The sequence below is a fragment of the Rhinichthys klamathensis genome, unplaced genomic scaffold, assembly GCF_029890125.1.
Source record: "Rhinichthys klamathensis goyatoka isolate OS25496 unplaced genomic scaffold, OSU_Roscu_1.1 h1tg000229l_1, whole genome shotgun sequence".
Taxonomy (NCBI): Eukaryota; Metazoa; Chordata; class Actinopteri; order Cypriniformes; family Leuciscidae; genus Rhinichthys; species Rhinichthys klamathensis.
In genome coordinates this window covers 2,397,976-2,415,284 of record NW_026606753.1, presented here as the reverse complement: position 1 = coordinate 2,415,284, position 17,309 = coordinate 2,397,976, and the positions used below count along the sequence as shown (strand labels likewise).

At 38.8% G+C, this 17,309-nt stretch overlaps 1 protein-coding gene and 1 long non-coding RNA gene across 2 annotated transcripts in view; one reads left to right on the top strand and one right to left on the bottom strand.

Annotated features, from left to right (window-relative positions):
- The window catches only part of synpo2b (synaptopodin 2b), a 53,662-nt gene extending 44,128 nt beyond the window's left edge, over positions 1-9,534 (top strand). Inside the window, 2 exon segments of the mRNA XM_056265113.1 lie at positions 4,520-6,583; positions 8,840-9,534. Coding sequence (XP_056121088.1) covers positions 4,625-6,583; positions 8,840-9,328 — 2,448 coding nt within the window. The 5' untranslated portion in view covers positions 4,520-4,624 and the 3' untranslated portion in view covers positions 9,329-9,534.
- Positions 9,535-15,319: 5,785 nt separating this feature from the next.
- On the bottom strand, positions 15,320-16,128 carry LOC130099420 (uncharacterized). The gene is made up of 3 exons (XR_008808382.1): positions 15,925-16,128; positions 15,531-15,702; positions 15,320-15,373 (listed from the first exon to the last, which is right to left on the bottom strand). It is a non-coding gene; the product is annotated as an uncharacterized LOC130099420 (long non-coding RNA).
- Between the last annotated feature and the right edge of the window lie 1,181 nt (positions 16,129-17,309).

The following is a 17,309-nucleotide window of genomic DNA, read 5'->3' as shown; positions in this document are numbered from 1 at the left end:
GCCCCATGTATATCTATGAGGACATTGACGTATCTCAAAAAACATGGCCGCCATCGACCAATGAAGTTTGAGCCCCTATGAGACGAGGTTAACGGAGGCCAATCGGAACGAAACTCGATGGACATGTTCGACTCATGGCCTGAGAGGTCTGTAAGAGTTTTGAAAGAAATCGGCCACTAGTTGGCGCTAACGAGTTTTATGGCTCTGTAATCACGTGGTGTTGCACACATCCCCCCAAAATGCATATCATTTGATAGATCTCCTCATGGTGAACAACTTTGCCTCTAGAACCATTGCTGTCAATCAAATCGTTCATTAAATATTCACGAATATGTTAAAAACCTACTTTTGCGAACTAGTCCCTGGTTTTTCGCCCGATCAAAACCAGACCAGTCTAGGACAATTCTCTGGACGCTCTAGATCAATAATTATCAAAAAAAAGTTGAACTTTGCCCTTTGGTTCACTGTAACAGGGTCATTTAGAAGAGGGGCGTGTCAAAATACACTCAAAAGCCTATAAATCGTAAATGAAAACGCAGAACTTGACAAAAATTGATGAGAATATGTGTCATACCATGGTGAGGAAGCATGCAAAGTTTCATGGAGATCGGACCATAGGTGGCGCTATAACTGTTAAAAAGCTTTAAAACCATATATTTCCTATGGTAAATTGCCTGTATTGGCTGTAAATGGTCTTTTCCATCTATGATCGTATACTTTTCATATCATAATGTTTAAAACCAGTGCAGTACAATTCTCGGGACTCTCTAGATCAATAATGATCAGAAAAGGTATAACATCTTAATTTGGATGGCTATAATAGGGTCACTTCAATATGTAGCCTTGACCAAATGTCCCCAAAAACCTATATCTCTTCAATGAATGCTCAGATCTTCTTAAAAAAAGGTCAGGACATATCACTCTAAACAAGCTTGACAAATTTTAGACAGATCGGACAAAATTTGCCTCTATAACAGTTAAAAAGGTGAAAATTATATGAATATAGTGGCATATTAAGCCAATAAGTGGTGTTTTACTGCCCCCTGCTGTTTAAAATAGTAATTTTGTCATAATGCTGACTATCATTGTTCTATAATTCATTTTTAGAATTAACATAATCACTATTTTAACATTTACAATCACATTTAGTCAAAATTCATTGTCACATTGACAAATGTGAACCCTGAATGAGACAGTTTAATCTACAATAGAATGTGTGTGTGTGTAGTCCCATGTTTCTGAATAAATTCTGAATAATCTGATTAATAGCTTGCAAAGACATGAAATGCTTATAGACCATTAAAATATATTTTCATAATGACTTTGTGTGTGTGTGTGTGTGTGTGTGAGCAAATGTCTACATATGAGTGCAAAAGCACCTGTGAAAACACTTTATTAATGAGTAGAATGGCCAGCAGAGGGCAGTAGAAGACCACTTATTGGCTCACTCTCATTTTGACACACTTGATTTTCAACAGTAAATCAAAGCACTAAAGCAAACCAGTTTTTCCATGTTAACTATTATAACACAATCATTTTTTGTCAGAGTTTATCACTTCATTTTTATTGGCACTTCACATCAATGCAGCAATGTGGGCAATCATGGTAAATCACGATAGAAACATGGTAAATCATAGTAAAAAATACTATTACATGGTGTATCATGGCAAATCATGCTAGCAATGTGATGAATCATGGTAAATCATGCTACGATCCTGGTAAATCATTCTACAATGTGGCATATCACGGTAAATCATCCTATAACATGGTAAAACCTGGTAAACTGTGGTAAATCATGCTAGATTCATGGTAAATCATACTGGAACATGGTAGATCATGAAAAATCACACTAAATTTGGTATATCATGGTAAATCATGCTAAAACATGGTCTATTTCATCTATGATGTCAATGGTTAAACGCTTGCTACATAAAACTTAATGTCTTTTGATGCTTTTGTGCTTAACGGCCTTAAAGGCCTTAACTGCTTGAACACCGCTAAATGCTGCTTGCAGCTTTAATTTTACTTGTAATTTTACTCACTTGTTCCCTTAGTCCTGCCACCCCACCACAGTTTTAGCAGTAGCACTGACACAGTTTGCACAGAAGCACTTTATAGCTACGGGGTTTTATGACCTCTTGCAATGTTTGTTTACCTAAAAAAGCTTTCGGAAAGTCAGGGTGCTTTGGACTAAACTGAATGTTAGAAAGCTACATGTCAGCATTAGAAAATCATGTGTTTTTTTTTACAAAGTTGTGAAGATAGATTTTCTCCATTTTCTCCTGAACAACTTGAGGCATTGCCTCGTGGATTTTTCTTATTTAAAGCTGTATTAATGCAGTCAGAATTGTTTTGATTTAAATGTGTCTGATAGAGACAAGATTGGTGGAATTAATTTTAAATTAGTGAATTAAAAATGGTTAGACCTAAAGTTTTAATGAGTTTCAACTAACCCAGCTAACAATGTTCTACTGAGGCTTGTGTGATGAAGTTTTTTAAGGATTTGAGTTAAACAGAGAAATTGATCATTGTAAGCCAAGACGATAAAAGACCTCACTTAATTGAAATGTTCTTATCTAAACTGCACTTCAATAATACGATACAATATTGGAATGTAATGATACATTATCTTATCAATACTTTGAAATAATAGTTGTGTCTAAACACAATATGGTAATTACATATGAGATGACTTATGCAAATTTCAAGGTGCACTATGGCCACATACACAAATTTCAGGAGTGACAACTGCATTTAAAGGGTTAGTTCACCCAAAAATGAAAATTCTGTCAGTAATTACTCACCCTCATGGTGATCCAACCCTGTAAGACTTTCGTTCATCTTCAGAACACAATGTAAGATATTTTTGATGAAATCTGAGAGCTGGCTCACTCCTTCAGAGGCTTATATGTAATTTCATTCTGCCGGCCCACAAAAGTTAGTAAAAACATTGTTAAAATAGTCCAAGTGACTACAATGGTTCAACCTTAAGTTTATCAAGCGACGAGAATACTTTTTGTCCGCTAAAACAATTACAACTTTATTCAACTATTCATTTTCTTCTGTGTTGGCCTCTGACGTGAGTTCACGAGAGCGCCACGACGCATGCGCGAGAACTGCGAAGATGATGCAGATGGGTCTCGATCTAGTGTTTAAAATGGTTCTAAAGCGTGCATTTCCTGGATGTCCGAACCGTGAGAAACCAACGAGGACATGTAAAAGTGCCTTACCAATGCTGCAAAATGAATGGCTTAGCTTTCACACTTTCCCATCAAATGATCGTGAGCGTCATCTTCTCAGTTCTCGCGCATGTGTCACGGCGTTCTCGTGAACTCACGTCAGAGGCCAACACAGGAGAAAATTAATAGTTGAATAAAGTCATTATTTTGGTTTGTTTTTTGCGCACAAAAAGTATTCTCGTCGCTTGATAAACTTTAGGTTGAGCCACTGTAGTCACTTGGACTATTTTAACAATATTTTTACTAACTTTTCTTGGCCGGCAGAATGAAATTACATAGACGGAAGGAGTGAGCCAGCTCTCAGATTTCATCAAAAATATCTTAATTGTGTTCCGAAGATGAACGAATGTCTAACGGGTTTGGAATAACATGAGGGTGAGTAATTACTGATAGAATTTTCATTTTTTTAATTTATTGAAAATATGAAAATTATTGTTTTGTGTGTGTATAGAACTGAACTCACTCTCGAAATTATGATGATTGACACTGTGGTAACCATAGCAATGTTCTGGCATCTTGCACGTTTGATAGCCGATATATTATTTTTTACCAAAGTAATATTACAGCGACCAAAGACTCGTTATGTTCAATGAACACTAAACTACCGTCGACTGAGCAGTCTTGTTTTGTTTATGTGTGAAAAGCATGCTCTTTAAGTGTTACCATGTCCACTTATTATAAGCCACGTTTATTAAGTATCTTTGGACGTGTTGTTTGGACATGGCTCATATAGCGATCCAGTTTAGTGCAGGTTGTGTTATTATGGTATTTGGAAATAAGTTTATTATGGGCTTGATCTTATTTGCTTTTTTCTTTCTAGCAAGATCTGGCAACACTAATGAGTCAAGACGTACCTTGTTCCCTGTGATTTCTTGCACCGCATGTACAGAAGAGAGACACAACTTTGATGCATGTTTAAATACATCATTAACAATTAGTTGTTCACTTCAGTTCCGTACACACTGCATATAATGTGTGTAAATGTGGTTGTCACTACTTGACAACTTCTTGCTTCATGAGTTAAGAATGTGGTTGTCCCTCCCGTAAATTGCTGAACTGTGTGCTTACAGAACAGGATTAAGTACTGAAAGGTGAACTGACCACTGAATTTACCTGCACTGTGTATGTGGCCTATGAGCCCATGCTGCATCATGTTGTCCCAAATGCATTAATGTATGAATGTCTAAATAATTCCTATATTGTGTTATGAATTTCCATTCTTCATCATTTTCATGCCATTTTTTAAAATATATTTATTTGTCTTGAATTTTCTTTCACAGGACTAAGACGGAGTGAGTTACAGTCAGTGAGACAGCTGAAAAAGCCAACTCTAAAAGTAAACATAACGCTTTGGTTTTTACTGCTGCCAAAACAAGGGTGTGTTGATGTTCAAGAAGTGTTAACAAAGGGTCAGAAGGTTCACACTTGTTAGTTACGGTACATCTTCTAGAAGACAGATTTCAGGACAAGAATAAGATAGTACACTACAAAGTAAATCAGGACGTCAGATTGCCACGCTCTTCAAAAGTTTATTCTGAGAAGACGACTGATCAGAACCAACGGACTGTTTTGAGCTACATCAGAATTTTTAAGCACAGGCAGAGTATAAGTTGGAAACAATGGAGCATCTTCCACAGACAAAAGGCAAGGGAGTCTTTATGTTTGCCAAGAGGCGTCAAAGAATGGATGATCTTTCTGCAGAACAAGAGGAAATGAGACGAAAAGGCATACCAGTGGATGCAATTGTGGAACCAGTAGGTGAAATTGTAAAGTGTCCTCCACAAGAAGAAAGTACACAAGCCTCACAAGATGTCTATGAAAGACAACAACAGCAGTATCAAGAGCAGCCAATTCAGCAACAGATGTTGCCACAATCAGCAAATGGTATGAATGGTCTGGATCCATACCAAGGTTTGGCTGTTCCAAGACCCCTTGTTCCCAACAGAACTGCTAAGCCCTTCCTTGGTGGTCATAATCAAGGCCAAAAAACTTTTTCACCAGTCAGAGGTGTCTCAAGCCCATCACCTAAGAAACTTGAAAACATATTCAAAGTTAATGTTCCAGTAAACACAACCCCACAAGTTTGGTCCCCCACATCAGACATCATTGCTTCACGTGATGAACGTATTGCTATACCAGCAATTAAAAGAGGGATCCTACCAGAAACTAAAAGGAGAGGAGCAAGCAAGACAGACTTAAAAGAAATGACCCTGCTTCAAAAGAAAGGAGATCAGAAGTCCTTAACAGAGTCAGTTCCAGAAGATGACTTTCTCAGTCTGGGTGCTGAAGCATGCAATTTCATGCAAGCTCCAAAGATCAAGCAGAAAAACCCTCCACCTGTCCTACCCAAACCTGTTATCAACCCAGCTCACCCTCCCTGGTCCGCAGAGGGCTGTGCCATTTCTAGGAATCCCCTTGCAGCATCAAGCTCAGTTCCAGTTATGAGGCACACCCAGGTACAGGCAGTACCCCAACAAAACCCACCAAAGCTACAGCCTGCTGGAAAAGCCCGGCCCTCATTATCATCTCAACTGATATCACAGCAGGCGTCACCTGCTTGGGTTCCATCCCACTCACCAGATCGGCATCAATCAGCCTGGACTCCAAAACCACATCAGGCACATAAGCTAGATTCACTCCATGCTGGTCCTTCCCAGTTTAAAACATCAAGGTCACAAAATTATGGTAACTCTGTTGCTTCCTGTCCACCCCAACACCTGGGCACATATCTTCAGGCATCTAAGGCTCCATCAGCTTCTCCTAAAGGGTATTCATCGGATACAGGTGATTTTGAGGGACTGAACCTTAAAGGAAAAGGAGCTGAACTGTTTGCTCGTAGACAGTCCCGTATGGAAAAATTTGTGGTGGACGATGAGACTGTACGAGCCAACAAGGCAAGATCCTCATCACCAACATTTTCAATGCCAAGCACTTGGAAATACTCTTCTAATGTCCGTGCCCCACCTCCAGTGTGCTACAATCCTATTTTGTCCCCCTTTTATCCCCTTGCAGCAGTTAAACAACCCCCTCCTTCAACTAGTCCAAAGATAAAGCCTAAAGCAAGCAAGGAGAAGATGAATCCACCACCCAAACATCTCAATGTTCTGGACGTCATGAAACATCAGCCTTACCAACTGAACTCCTCACTTTTTACCTACAACTCCACTCTAGAGGCTAAGGAAGCAGTTTCCCCTGAAGAGTCTAAACAAACTTCTTATCAACCCCCTACCAGTTTTCAGACCCAGTCCCTCACTTATGAGCCATCTACAACATTCTCTCCATCCCCAAATAGTTTTTCCAAAAGTTCACAGCCAGTTCTAAAGCCATCTAAAGCCACTGGAGAGGTAAGTGTTCCATACCCATTTGTCCATCAGTCTACATCAAATGAAGCAACCATTGTTCCACGACAATTAGATGGGAAACGGCAGTCCATGTATGATGGCCCCAGAAACATCTCCAATGCTCCTGGTAGCACTGGGGCCAATCTTTTTGTAGGGTCTTCTTTACCCATGAATAATGAATATGCTTCACGGTGTGCATTACCAGTGACTCCAAGACCAAAGTTTTCAGCCAAAAAGTCAAACACTGGCAAGCAATGGAAACCAATAATTTTACAATTTTAGGTCATGACATGCTTTTTATATTATTTTAATGTTTCTTGATTCACTTTAGTAAATGTTAGTAAAGTTAGTAAAAAAAAATTGGCACAAAAAATAGAATATACATGAAAACCATTTTGTTTTGGCAGATTCAAAAAATGCTGTTTTTGCAGTTAGGAGGAATTGTTGTGGTCTGAACAATTTTTTTATAGTACGATGTCAAAGGATCAAAAAAAGTTTGATTCCGTAATGACCCTTTTAATGATACTTTCTAGATAAATGCACAATATAAGAATGTCATACATTATAGAACAGTTCTACAATTTATAGCATACATTGATTTTGATTAGATTTTATTAGTTTCCCAATTTTATTTTGATTTCCATGTGAATGACAATTGCATTTATTTTTATCTGTATTTTGTAGAGAAAAAACTGAGAAACATTTTCTCAAGTGGACCTGCATTGTGAAAAGAAATGTAACTTTCTTATATTTGTGGCCAGGCAAAGCACCAATGACATAATGAGTGTTAAAAGCATTAGGTGCTACATTTTGGCTACAGTTCCAAATCAACATACTAGATCTCCCCCTGGACTGAGTTTCCTTTGCAATTCTGTCAGACCTCTAATTCATTCGTATGTACTTTGTAAATTAATTATTTTTACTGTATTTAGCAGACTGTTCAAATGCAGAAAACAAAGGATGGGTGTACAGAATACTTTTAACATATTCATTTGTACTAATTCAAATATCAATCTGAACAATGTTACTGCTGTTCTTGTTTCTTTCCCTTGCACTTCTTGATCTCTCCCTTTAATAAATATTTCCATCAGCTCTGTCTCACTTAATGCTTTCTGTGCTCTCTATTTGCTTTTCTTTACCAATTTTAACACAATTCTCTTTCTGGTATTTCCATATTGCTCATGTTACTCTATCTGCTTTCTATCTCGTTCTGCAAAGAACAGTCCTTAAATGGAACACATTCAGTGTAATAAAAAATACACCTTGGGTCAATAAGTTCTAAATTTAGTCAACAAATACTAAGGTCTAGTCTTTATTCTGTCCGAATAATTCTGTTCTTCACAAATTGTTGAAATACTATGGGTAGCTTTTCTTAACTCTGCACAGAGCTCATTTTAAATATAGCTCTCGCTCCACCATGTTTGCAACACACAAACTCTATTAAGACACCATCTCTGCTTAGCAATCTGATAGGTCTTACACGTATTAACTGCCTTTAACTAGAGGTAAGTGCTGAAATAACCCCATCCCCAACTCAATCATTATGCTCTGATGACGACACTAGAACACAGCATTTTTTTCTCCAATGAAGTCCCCCCACCTTCCCAAACTGAGTATAGACTTTTGTAGTTAAGTTACAAAGTTATATAAAATCAAAAATATTTCAGGATGACTGTTTGAAAAATAGAAAAGGGAAAAAAAATCATAATCACAATATTTGTCAAATATATAGGCCTATATCTTTTTAATTTTATGATTAATGTGTTAAATGTGATTCATGTTTAATGCTTTTTTGTTTTAATTATATATAATTCAATTACATACATATCATTTTAATTATTACATGTCTTAACTGATATTCATATTTATTAATATTTAAACTTACTCTTATCAAGAGTGTAACCACACTCAAAAATGTTGTGACAGTCTAATTATAAATCATGACGACTAATTATAACCACAGAATTAATCCAGTGCCAACCAACCCCAGTAGCCAAACAACCCTGACCTCCCCTAACCTAAAATGAGTGCAATGTCTCTATAGAGCATTTACAGACACTGTCCAGATGAGGGCAGTCTAAATGCATGTGATAATTTATATTTTGTTTGGTGTAAAAAGTCTTGTTAGAAATCCAAAAACATCAAGAGTTTCTTTGTTACAAACTAAATCTGTGATTACTTAAGGCTTATGAGACAACTACTGTGTCAACTTGTTTTACTAGAACTAATAAGTGAATGTCCTTCTGTCTTGCTCTGTAGGGATTCAGCAGGAGCCGTTCCTTGTCTTTTCCTCAGAGACTGTCCTCTGTGTCTTTCGCTTTCCCTGTATCCACCTCAGGTGTCCATCCAACACGTGAATCAATGAACAGGCAATATTCTTGGTCGGAGCAGCCCAAAAAACTACTCCCTTCTATGGAGGCAGTTGCTCAAAGCCCCTTTGTTCTCGATGAGGTCAAAATGTCTGCTACTCATAGAAAATCACTACCAGAAACGCCAGCAGAATGGAAGCAAAGAGTATTCTACGAGTTAGCTGGTTGCCCACAGGAGATGGCACCTGTAATAGCTGTTACATCCCCTACTAACAGCTTTTCTTCAGTGCCAAAAGAACCCATTGTATATGGGCCGCCTTTCCGCCCTTCCCAGCCTCTGGTGACCAGCAACAGGTACAGCAAGGGTATTTCTCTGCCAAGTAATTTCACACATCACACAAACTATCCACAATCGCATAGAGTCAGTTGGAAACTGTAATCAAAATATTATTGTAATTGAACAAATTAAATAATAGAATACAAATGGGGCTTTATGAGTTGATATTTTGAATTGATTCATTACTCAAGTTTTAGGAAAATTGTTATTCAGTAAAAACAGTTAAAAGGAAAAATATGACATTTGTCCATTTGATCACTGCTATTCACTGTATAATATTGGTGTGCAATTAACTTTGTACAAGTAATCAATTTTGTGGCTGTTGGGAGTGAACAGAGAAATAAGTGGACAAAACCAAATTTTGTTTTTGTAGTTTATAGTAGTAATAATAAATAGTTAGACTTATATTCATTATCGTCAATACAGGACACAGCCTTTAGTGATTAAAATTAAGCAGGAAAAAAATCATTCTTACCAGGAACTGTGTGTGACTACTCTGAGTAAAATCTGCTTTGGGTGGGTGTGGAATGAAAGTCACAGTAGTAAAAAATATGATGTCAGTTAATAGTATTTTGTAGGCCTAGCATTCTAGTAATTTCATATATTTACAATTTATTGTACATTACATCTTTTACACTATGACAAAAGGAGTGAAAGTCACTTTTTTTTCAGGGGAGTTAGTATTAGGTTAGATTACTTTAAATTGACCTCAGAGAGGAAATTCTTTTACACAGTATGTGTGTATGTTTTCTGTTATAAAGGGGAGAATGGAGAGTGTAACATGGGGTTAGATGTAAAACTGTCAGTTTGACAGGTCAGAAAAGAGCTGTGGTGACGTCATCAATATCATACACTCCAATCTTCTTTTTGAGATCACAGGAGAAATTGCCCAGACTGAGAGCAAATTTGTACATTTTATGACAAAAAAAAAAAGATTTTCAGGTAAGAAAGTAATTTTTCATTAAGATAATTTTTTTGCCAAGCATCATAGAATTGCAGATGCAATTATTTAACATGACCTGTAGTAACTGTGTCTCTAGTTTAATTTGATGCTTTGTATTTATGCTAACTTGAAACCCACATGCTAAAACAGTTAGCTATGTTATGGCTGTTTGGGGTGTGGATAATTGTAACAGTTTATTAAAAATATTACAACCAACCCCTATGATGATTCCAATGAGACCAGTTATCAGTCACATCCTCTGTTGAGGCAAAGTCACGTGAGGTTTTTTTGTTGTTGCGTAACGTGGGATTTATTCAGTAAATTTGTGTTTCCATCATTGCACGTCTTCTTACCAGATACAAAAAAATCACCTGCCTCAATTGAACGCACACATTTATTGTGCACATTAATTGAATTTTTGCGCATCTTGATGTTTCCATCCAGTGTTTTTTATGCAATATCTCAAAATTCACATAAAAATATGAGGACAGGAAAACAGTACGCTTACACACATACTCACACAAACACGTCCGGCAATTGTTTTGCACTACATTTAAAGTCCTAAAAAAATACAATATAATATTTTTTGTCAGTTTAAATTGTTCACGTTGTTCAAAACTGTTTTTTTCTTTGTTCTTCAATGATGTTTATACAAAGAAATTGCATAGTGTAGGCCTACATCTGTCCCTAGTAGTTCAACTCAACCCAGTAGTGGGATATATTATAACACCGGAACTCTTTGTATTTGATATTAACTCACATGTTGTACATATTCAAGTGAGTTATATTTGCAGTAGACAAATGTGGCTACCATGTATGAAAATTTTATATATATAGCACAAACAACCACTGAGTTACTGATGCTCAAACAAAAAGTTTTACAACCATCCCCGGTCTTCCCCTATTTTGGTTTGACTTCTGTCTTGTAAAGTTGATCTATTTAGTTGTGACAAATGCATGCAACCATGATTAATCTGAACTACGGATGTGATTTAGATCTGACATTACAAACATGACAGTTTAGGAAAGCCTCCAAAACAACATTTTAAAATGTTTAAATAAAAGAGTATTCAGACTTTGTTGGAAATTGTGTAATTGTGGTGATTTCACTGTTATTCCGAACGCTATCTCACGACCAATTCGTACAAATTCGTATAAGTGAGTACGAGGTGGCTAATTCGTACGAATTCATACGATTTGTCTAAACCCCAGTGATGGGTAGGTTTAGGGGCGGGGTCAGGGGTCGGTCATTCGTACGAATTCATACGAATTGGGCAACTCGTAAAATATGTACGATTTAGCAAAAATCGTACGAATTCGTACGAGTGAGGTCATATGAATTTGTACGAATTAGCCACCCTGTAAAATACATACTCCTGATTGCAGGAAAAAAAGTTTTTAATTGAACATTGATGGAGCAACAGATTTTGTATGAAAATAAATCATAAAAGTGGTATTGGTTTAAAGACCCACTGTGGTGAAAATCAAGTTTTTAATGTTTATATGTCTATGTGGTGTTTTTATTATGCTTTAGAGGCCCCCTGAAATCAAAACTTAAGTTTTTTAGCTTTTAGTATGAATATGTTAGCCTTAAGGTTATGAATAGCTGGTGTGTTCCAAAACAATGACAAAATTCGTATTTAGAAGATATAAGCATTCAAGTTACAGTCCCTCACTTCAGCTAAAATGGATCACGGATTTTTATGACTTCACCGTGGACTTCAGCTTCTTATCACATCTTCTGTCCAATCAAATGCTCTCTAGAATCTGAAGCGTCCCGCCCCCTATGCTATAAATACCACCTGACCAAAGCGACCATTGCGTTGACCCAATATGGGTTTTAGCCAGGGTCGATATTGTCCCCACCACCTTTTGAAACATCTAGCGGCACAGATGTACCTAATACTAATAAATAAAACATTTCCATCTAACTAGCAAGGCATTCATTTAGTTTGTTTGTCAAGTAAGAGGCGTTCTAGCGCTGAAATGTGTTGCTTTTTTAAATCAAGCTGCTGAGTGCTCGTTGCCGCTGCTATCAGTGTCTTGGATACAGTGTTCTCTTGTGCGCGCGCTTCAATCTATTGCCGTTGCGGAGACTCTATTCGTATTGATGAAATCACACAACAAAATGCACACAAACGTGTCCCTGCTTGATATACAACCACTGATAAACATATTCGGTTTTGATGAGAAAAACCATGAAACCTTTCATGGTTTTGACCATGAAAGTACACTATATTCACGGATCTATGCATTTATTCACGTGAAAATTCTCGGCACTAACAATATATGTTAGTAGACCACATTAAATGATACATTAAACCCAATGTACTATTGAAATTGATTTCTGGACATCGTAATGTTATTTTTTCAGAAAATTGTTATTGTACATAAGCCTATATCTCAGGGCATGCACCTGAGACCCGCAGTGACAGCTGCTGTCAGACTCGCTAAAATGGAGAGCGACTGGAGTGACACAAGTAGCTTTGCAACAGAGTGGTCATTTGAAGTCGAGGACTTTTCTCCCCCACCTTCACCTGAAGTGGAGGATGTTGAATTGTCTCTGGACACAGGGCCAGAGCCATATCAATTCGAGCCGCTGGCTCAAACTGCGGTCTTAACTCCCGCATCGCGATCGGCATCCGACGATGCTAGCGATGCAGCCGCGCAAGAGAGAATGGGGCCAGTCTCTGAGTGGTAAAATATTAGCATTATGGCTAAATTAGGCTAATGTTCATGCTAACAAACTATCAAAATTTTAAAACCCATGCATTTAGGTTAATTTTGGTATGATTTAGTGTTAATAATTAAGCGAAAAACAGAGATTTCAAGTCTCCCTCTACAATTACAAATGATTCTGTCTCAACAGGTGCACCTGTGGGCACTGCAGCTCACTGTCCCTGCTAGAGAATGTGTGTTGTAGGGAGATACCCAAGGTATAGCTATGAAATATGACAAGACCAAGGGCCCTATCTTGCACCCGGCGCAAATGACTTTGTTCACTGACGCATGTATCATTCCTATTTTGCACCCGCGCAAAGCGGGCTTTTCCCTCCACAGACGCACGTCGGTAAACTAGGAAATGTACTTGCGCTCCCTGGGCGGGTCGGCGCAAAAAGGAGGCGTGTTTCGGCGCAAACATTCCCTAGTGCTATTTTGCAGTTCCAGAAAACAATTCCGCCACTGACCAGAAAAAACCTAGTCTAAAGTCAGTGCCGCGTTGCGCGTTGTTCATAATGCTATTTTAAGCGCGCATGCTTGGCCATAATGTAGCGGGTGCACAACGCGCATACACTTTGATTCTCTCATTAACACAGATGCAGCAGTTTTTATTTTTGCAAATCATACATTATAACAAGGAAAAATATTAACACATGAGGGAAATCATTGTGGTGTCCATGAAGATGTAAAAAGATTTAGGCCTAAATCTAGCTTACACATTTACCCAAATTTTTCAGGCTAATTGTAGTAATGATGGATCAGACCTGTTTGCCTAATAGTGGCAATACACATATGTATATAAGGACATCTGACAAATTAGTTTGTCCATCAAGAACCAGGAAAAAAAAAATCTCCCATCCCCATACAACGTCACTTCTCTGTCTTTCACTGCCCTGACAAGAACATCGGTCTCCTCGGCTGTGAACCGCTCCTGGCGCGCGCCTGGTAAATCCGCCATAATAATAACAATCCGCCATAATAATAACAATCCGCCATAATAATAACAATCCGCCATGCAACATGCGCACCTGCTCTTAAAGGGTATGTTGGATGACGCTCTGATTGGTTTATTTCACGCTACGCCCAAACCACACCTATGAATAATGAAGCTATTTCAGACCAACCCCTTTTAAACTTGCGTCGGGCGCAAGAGTAATTTATCCCGCCGGTAAAAAATAGCAACAGTGCCCAAGACCCGCCCACAAAGATACTTGCGCTTCGCACTTGATACTTGCGTTTCAGATCGTTAAAATAGGGCCCCAAGAGTGTTAAGTCCAGTTAATTAATTTAATAAGTAGCCTACTATACAGAAAACCAGAGTTCATACAGATAAATAGGTAAACAAAAATAAAAAAAATTAAACAAAGTTACAAAATAAAGTGCAGCAGATGCAATGACTGTGGAAACTTTAACGATTGAAAGGTTACTATGACAAAGATATCTCATTCAAACTGATTTTGCACCTTTTGATTATGACTGACCTGAATTTCAAGTACTTCAAGCATTTTAAGCACCTTGTACGAACCCTGAAAAAACACACAACCTCAACATACCAAATAATAAATAAATCATCCTAACAAAGTAGTAATAAACATTCTCATGGTGTAGGTAGTACACAGGTGTGACCAGATTGGTGGGGTAGGCTGTGTAACAGCACATGAGCCAGTAGCACTAAACCCCTGTGTTACAAGCAGTATATGGCACTTACATCCATTTATATGGTGAGATGGAAGAGACAGTTATAAACAGGTTAGTTCCAGGAAGAAAGATCAATGTTTATATAAATAAATATATATAAAAAATAAATGCATTTAAAAATAAATGAAAACATTTTTTTACCCTCCACTTCAACATACATGTGCACCACCTCTCTTTCAGTGTTTATAGACACCTTGCATATCGCAATGTTGTTAGGTAGTGTTGGGGGTACCTTGGCCAACACGTTCGGGTGGTCATACCTTCATGCGCTGTGACACGGATCAGGGAAGAGTTTCCTGAAGAAGGACCATACAGAGGTTTCCTTATATTTGTATTATATAAAAATGAAATTAAAATGAATTATAAAGAAGCATTTTTAACTGCAATAACAGTACACAATTAAAAAAAAAAAAATCATCTACAAACCTCAAAATGAATATGTACCAACCTATTTCTGCCCTCTTTAGTTTAAATTTGAATCAGTAGCACTTACACACTGGACTACGACCAAAAAAATAAAAAATAAGAAGTGAAAACCATTATGTTCAATATTGTAGATGACAGACATGTCCAAGCTGGCGGAGAGGGTATAACATCCATACCAAGCTTTAAGGCGCTTTTTATCTTCTCTTTGATGGAAGCTGTCTGAACTTATTGGTAACTACAGTGTTGAAAAGCAAGAGCCAGTGTTAAACAGTAGGGATGCGCCGATCCGATACTCAGTTCATGATGATGTCTGTGATCTGCCTGCATTTTCATTGTAATGCATCGCAGCAAGCTCTAGTCTGAAAGGAAAAAAATACATGAATCAATATTATAATGAAACAATCTCTAACATGACTTAAAATAACTATAATAAGTTACAAATGTGTTTTTACAGGTTACAACATTGTAGTGTTTTTAGTAAGCAGCACTGAATGTGTAATCCATTATCTTGTTTACCTGCGCAACATTCCTTTGAAGGAGAACACCACATTTTTGGCTGAGAACTTCAGAATGAGGCTGTGGAAACACTTGATTCCAGAGGTGTGGTATTCTGGACTAATTTTGTGCATGTCTTTAAGAAGACGTGGTGACAACAAAATTGCTGTGAATTTTTCACATGCTGCTGTGCCTAAACAAAAGATGTGCCTGTTAATACAACAGTTGATGACATTGTTGCCAGAATGCTTTTAATTCTATCACGTTAACACAATACATTTCTCAATACTGTTTTATAATTTGGATTATGTTTGACTTGTTGCAATGGAGATGTTGGAGATAGTTCAATATAAATCTAGAGAGTGTCGTGACTACAAAATAAAATACATTAGCATTACAGCTTATCTGTACTTACTTGGTTTGAGCCAGTGTCTTGTCTGATCACCAACCAGAGGCTCGTGGAGACAAGAAGGAAACAGGGTGTTTTCGTGGCTGTGGATGTTCTGAATGCAGGTTTGCTACAGAGCTCCACTTGGCCACTACCTCCTCCCCAGATGTTGATGTGGTCGCAGACCAATAAAGGTGATTGACCACACTCTTTCTCCACAGCCCCACGTCCTGCAGTTGTCACGGTTGAGGAATTCACTGACTGTTCCTTGCGCTGTGTTTATGTTTGTGTGTGTGCACGTGTGTGGGCGTGGTCGCTGATTATCCTCCTGGAGATCAGCGACAGGTGATACTCATTTCCAGTGCCTATTTATACTCACCTCATGCGTCTTGTGTTTGTCAGATCGTTGTTTTGTGGATGTGTATTGCCTGTTCCTGTTCCTTGGGTCCCAGTCTGTTCTTCGTGGATGTCCGGTTCGTCTCATCGTCTCATGTCTCGTCTCCACGGAGGATTTGCCACACACACTGACCGTGCTTCGCTGAGTTGTCCACGCAAGCCTGCGCTGCCAACGCTTCTGTTCCTGCACTGATTCCTTTTGGGTCTGTGAGTTCGTGAGATCGACTTCATCGGACTGAGACTTTGTTCCTGTCTTATTTCTCCACGTTTCTGTGGCTGGCTTATCTGTTTGTTCAATAAAGCCCAGTTTTGCTTGCATTTGTCTCCTCTGTTCACTCCCCGTAACAGAACGATCTGACCGCTATGGAGGCAGCAGGTACGTCCGAACTCACGGATTATCTCGCTCACAACACGGCCCGGATGGATCGGCAGGAGGAGAATCTCACCACCACAAGCCGAGCTGTCCAGGCGTTGGTAGCGCAGGTGTCTGGGCTCACCCAGCAAATTCAACAACTGGCCATACCCACTGCGCCCAACCCACCGCCGCCCCCACCCCCCGCTCCTCCCGCACCTAACCGTCCACACGAGCCCCGTTTACCGACGCCGGAGAATTATTCGGGTGAGCCTAACCACTGCAGAGCCTTTTTGACTAAATGCTCCATGTTTTTTGCCCTACAGCCTCAGACATTTAGTACGGAACAGTCTAGAGTGGCGTTCGTACTCACTCTGCTGTCTGGACGTGCGGCTTTGTGGGGGACGGCGGTGTGGGAGAACCAACGAACATGCTGTTCCTCGTTCGCGGCACTCTCGGAAGAGATGAGGAGGGTATTCGACCGAGCTGTCACAGGGAGAGAAGCGTCTCGTCGGCTCGTGGACCTCACTCAGGGAGAAGGATCTGTTGCTGATTATTCCATCCAGTTTCGTACCCTTGCCGCAGAGTGCCGCTGGAACGAGGAGGCGCAGTGGGATGTCTTCCTGCATGGGCTGGCTGACCGCATCCAACGCGAGATTTACTC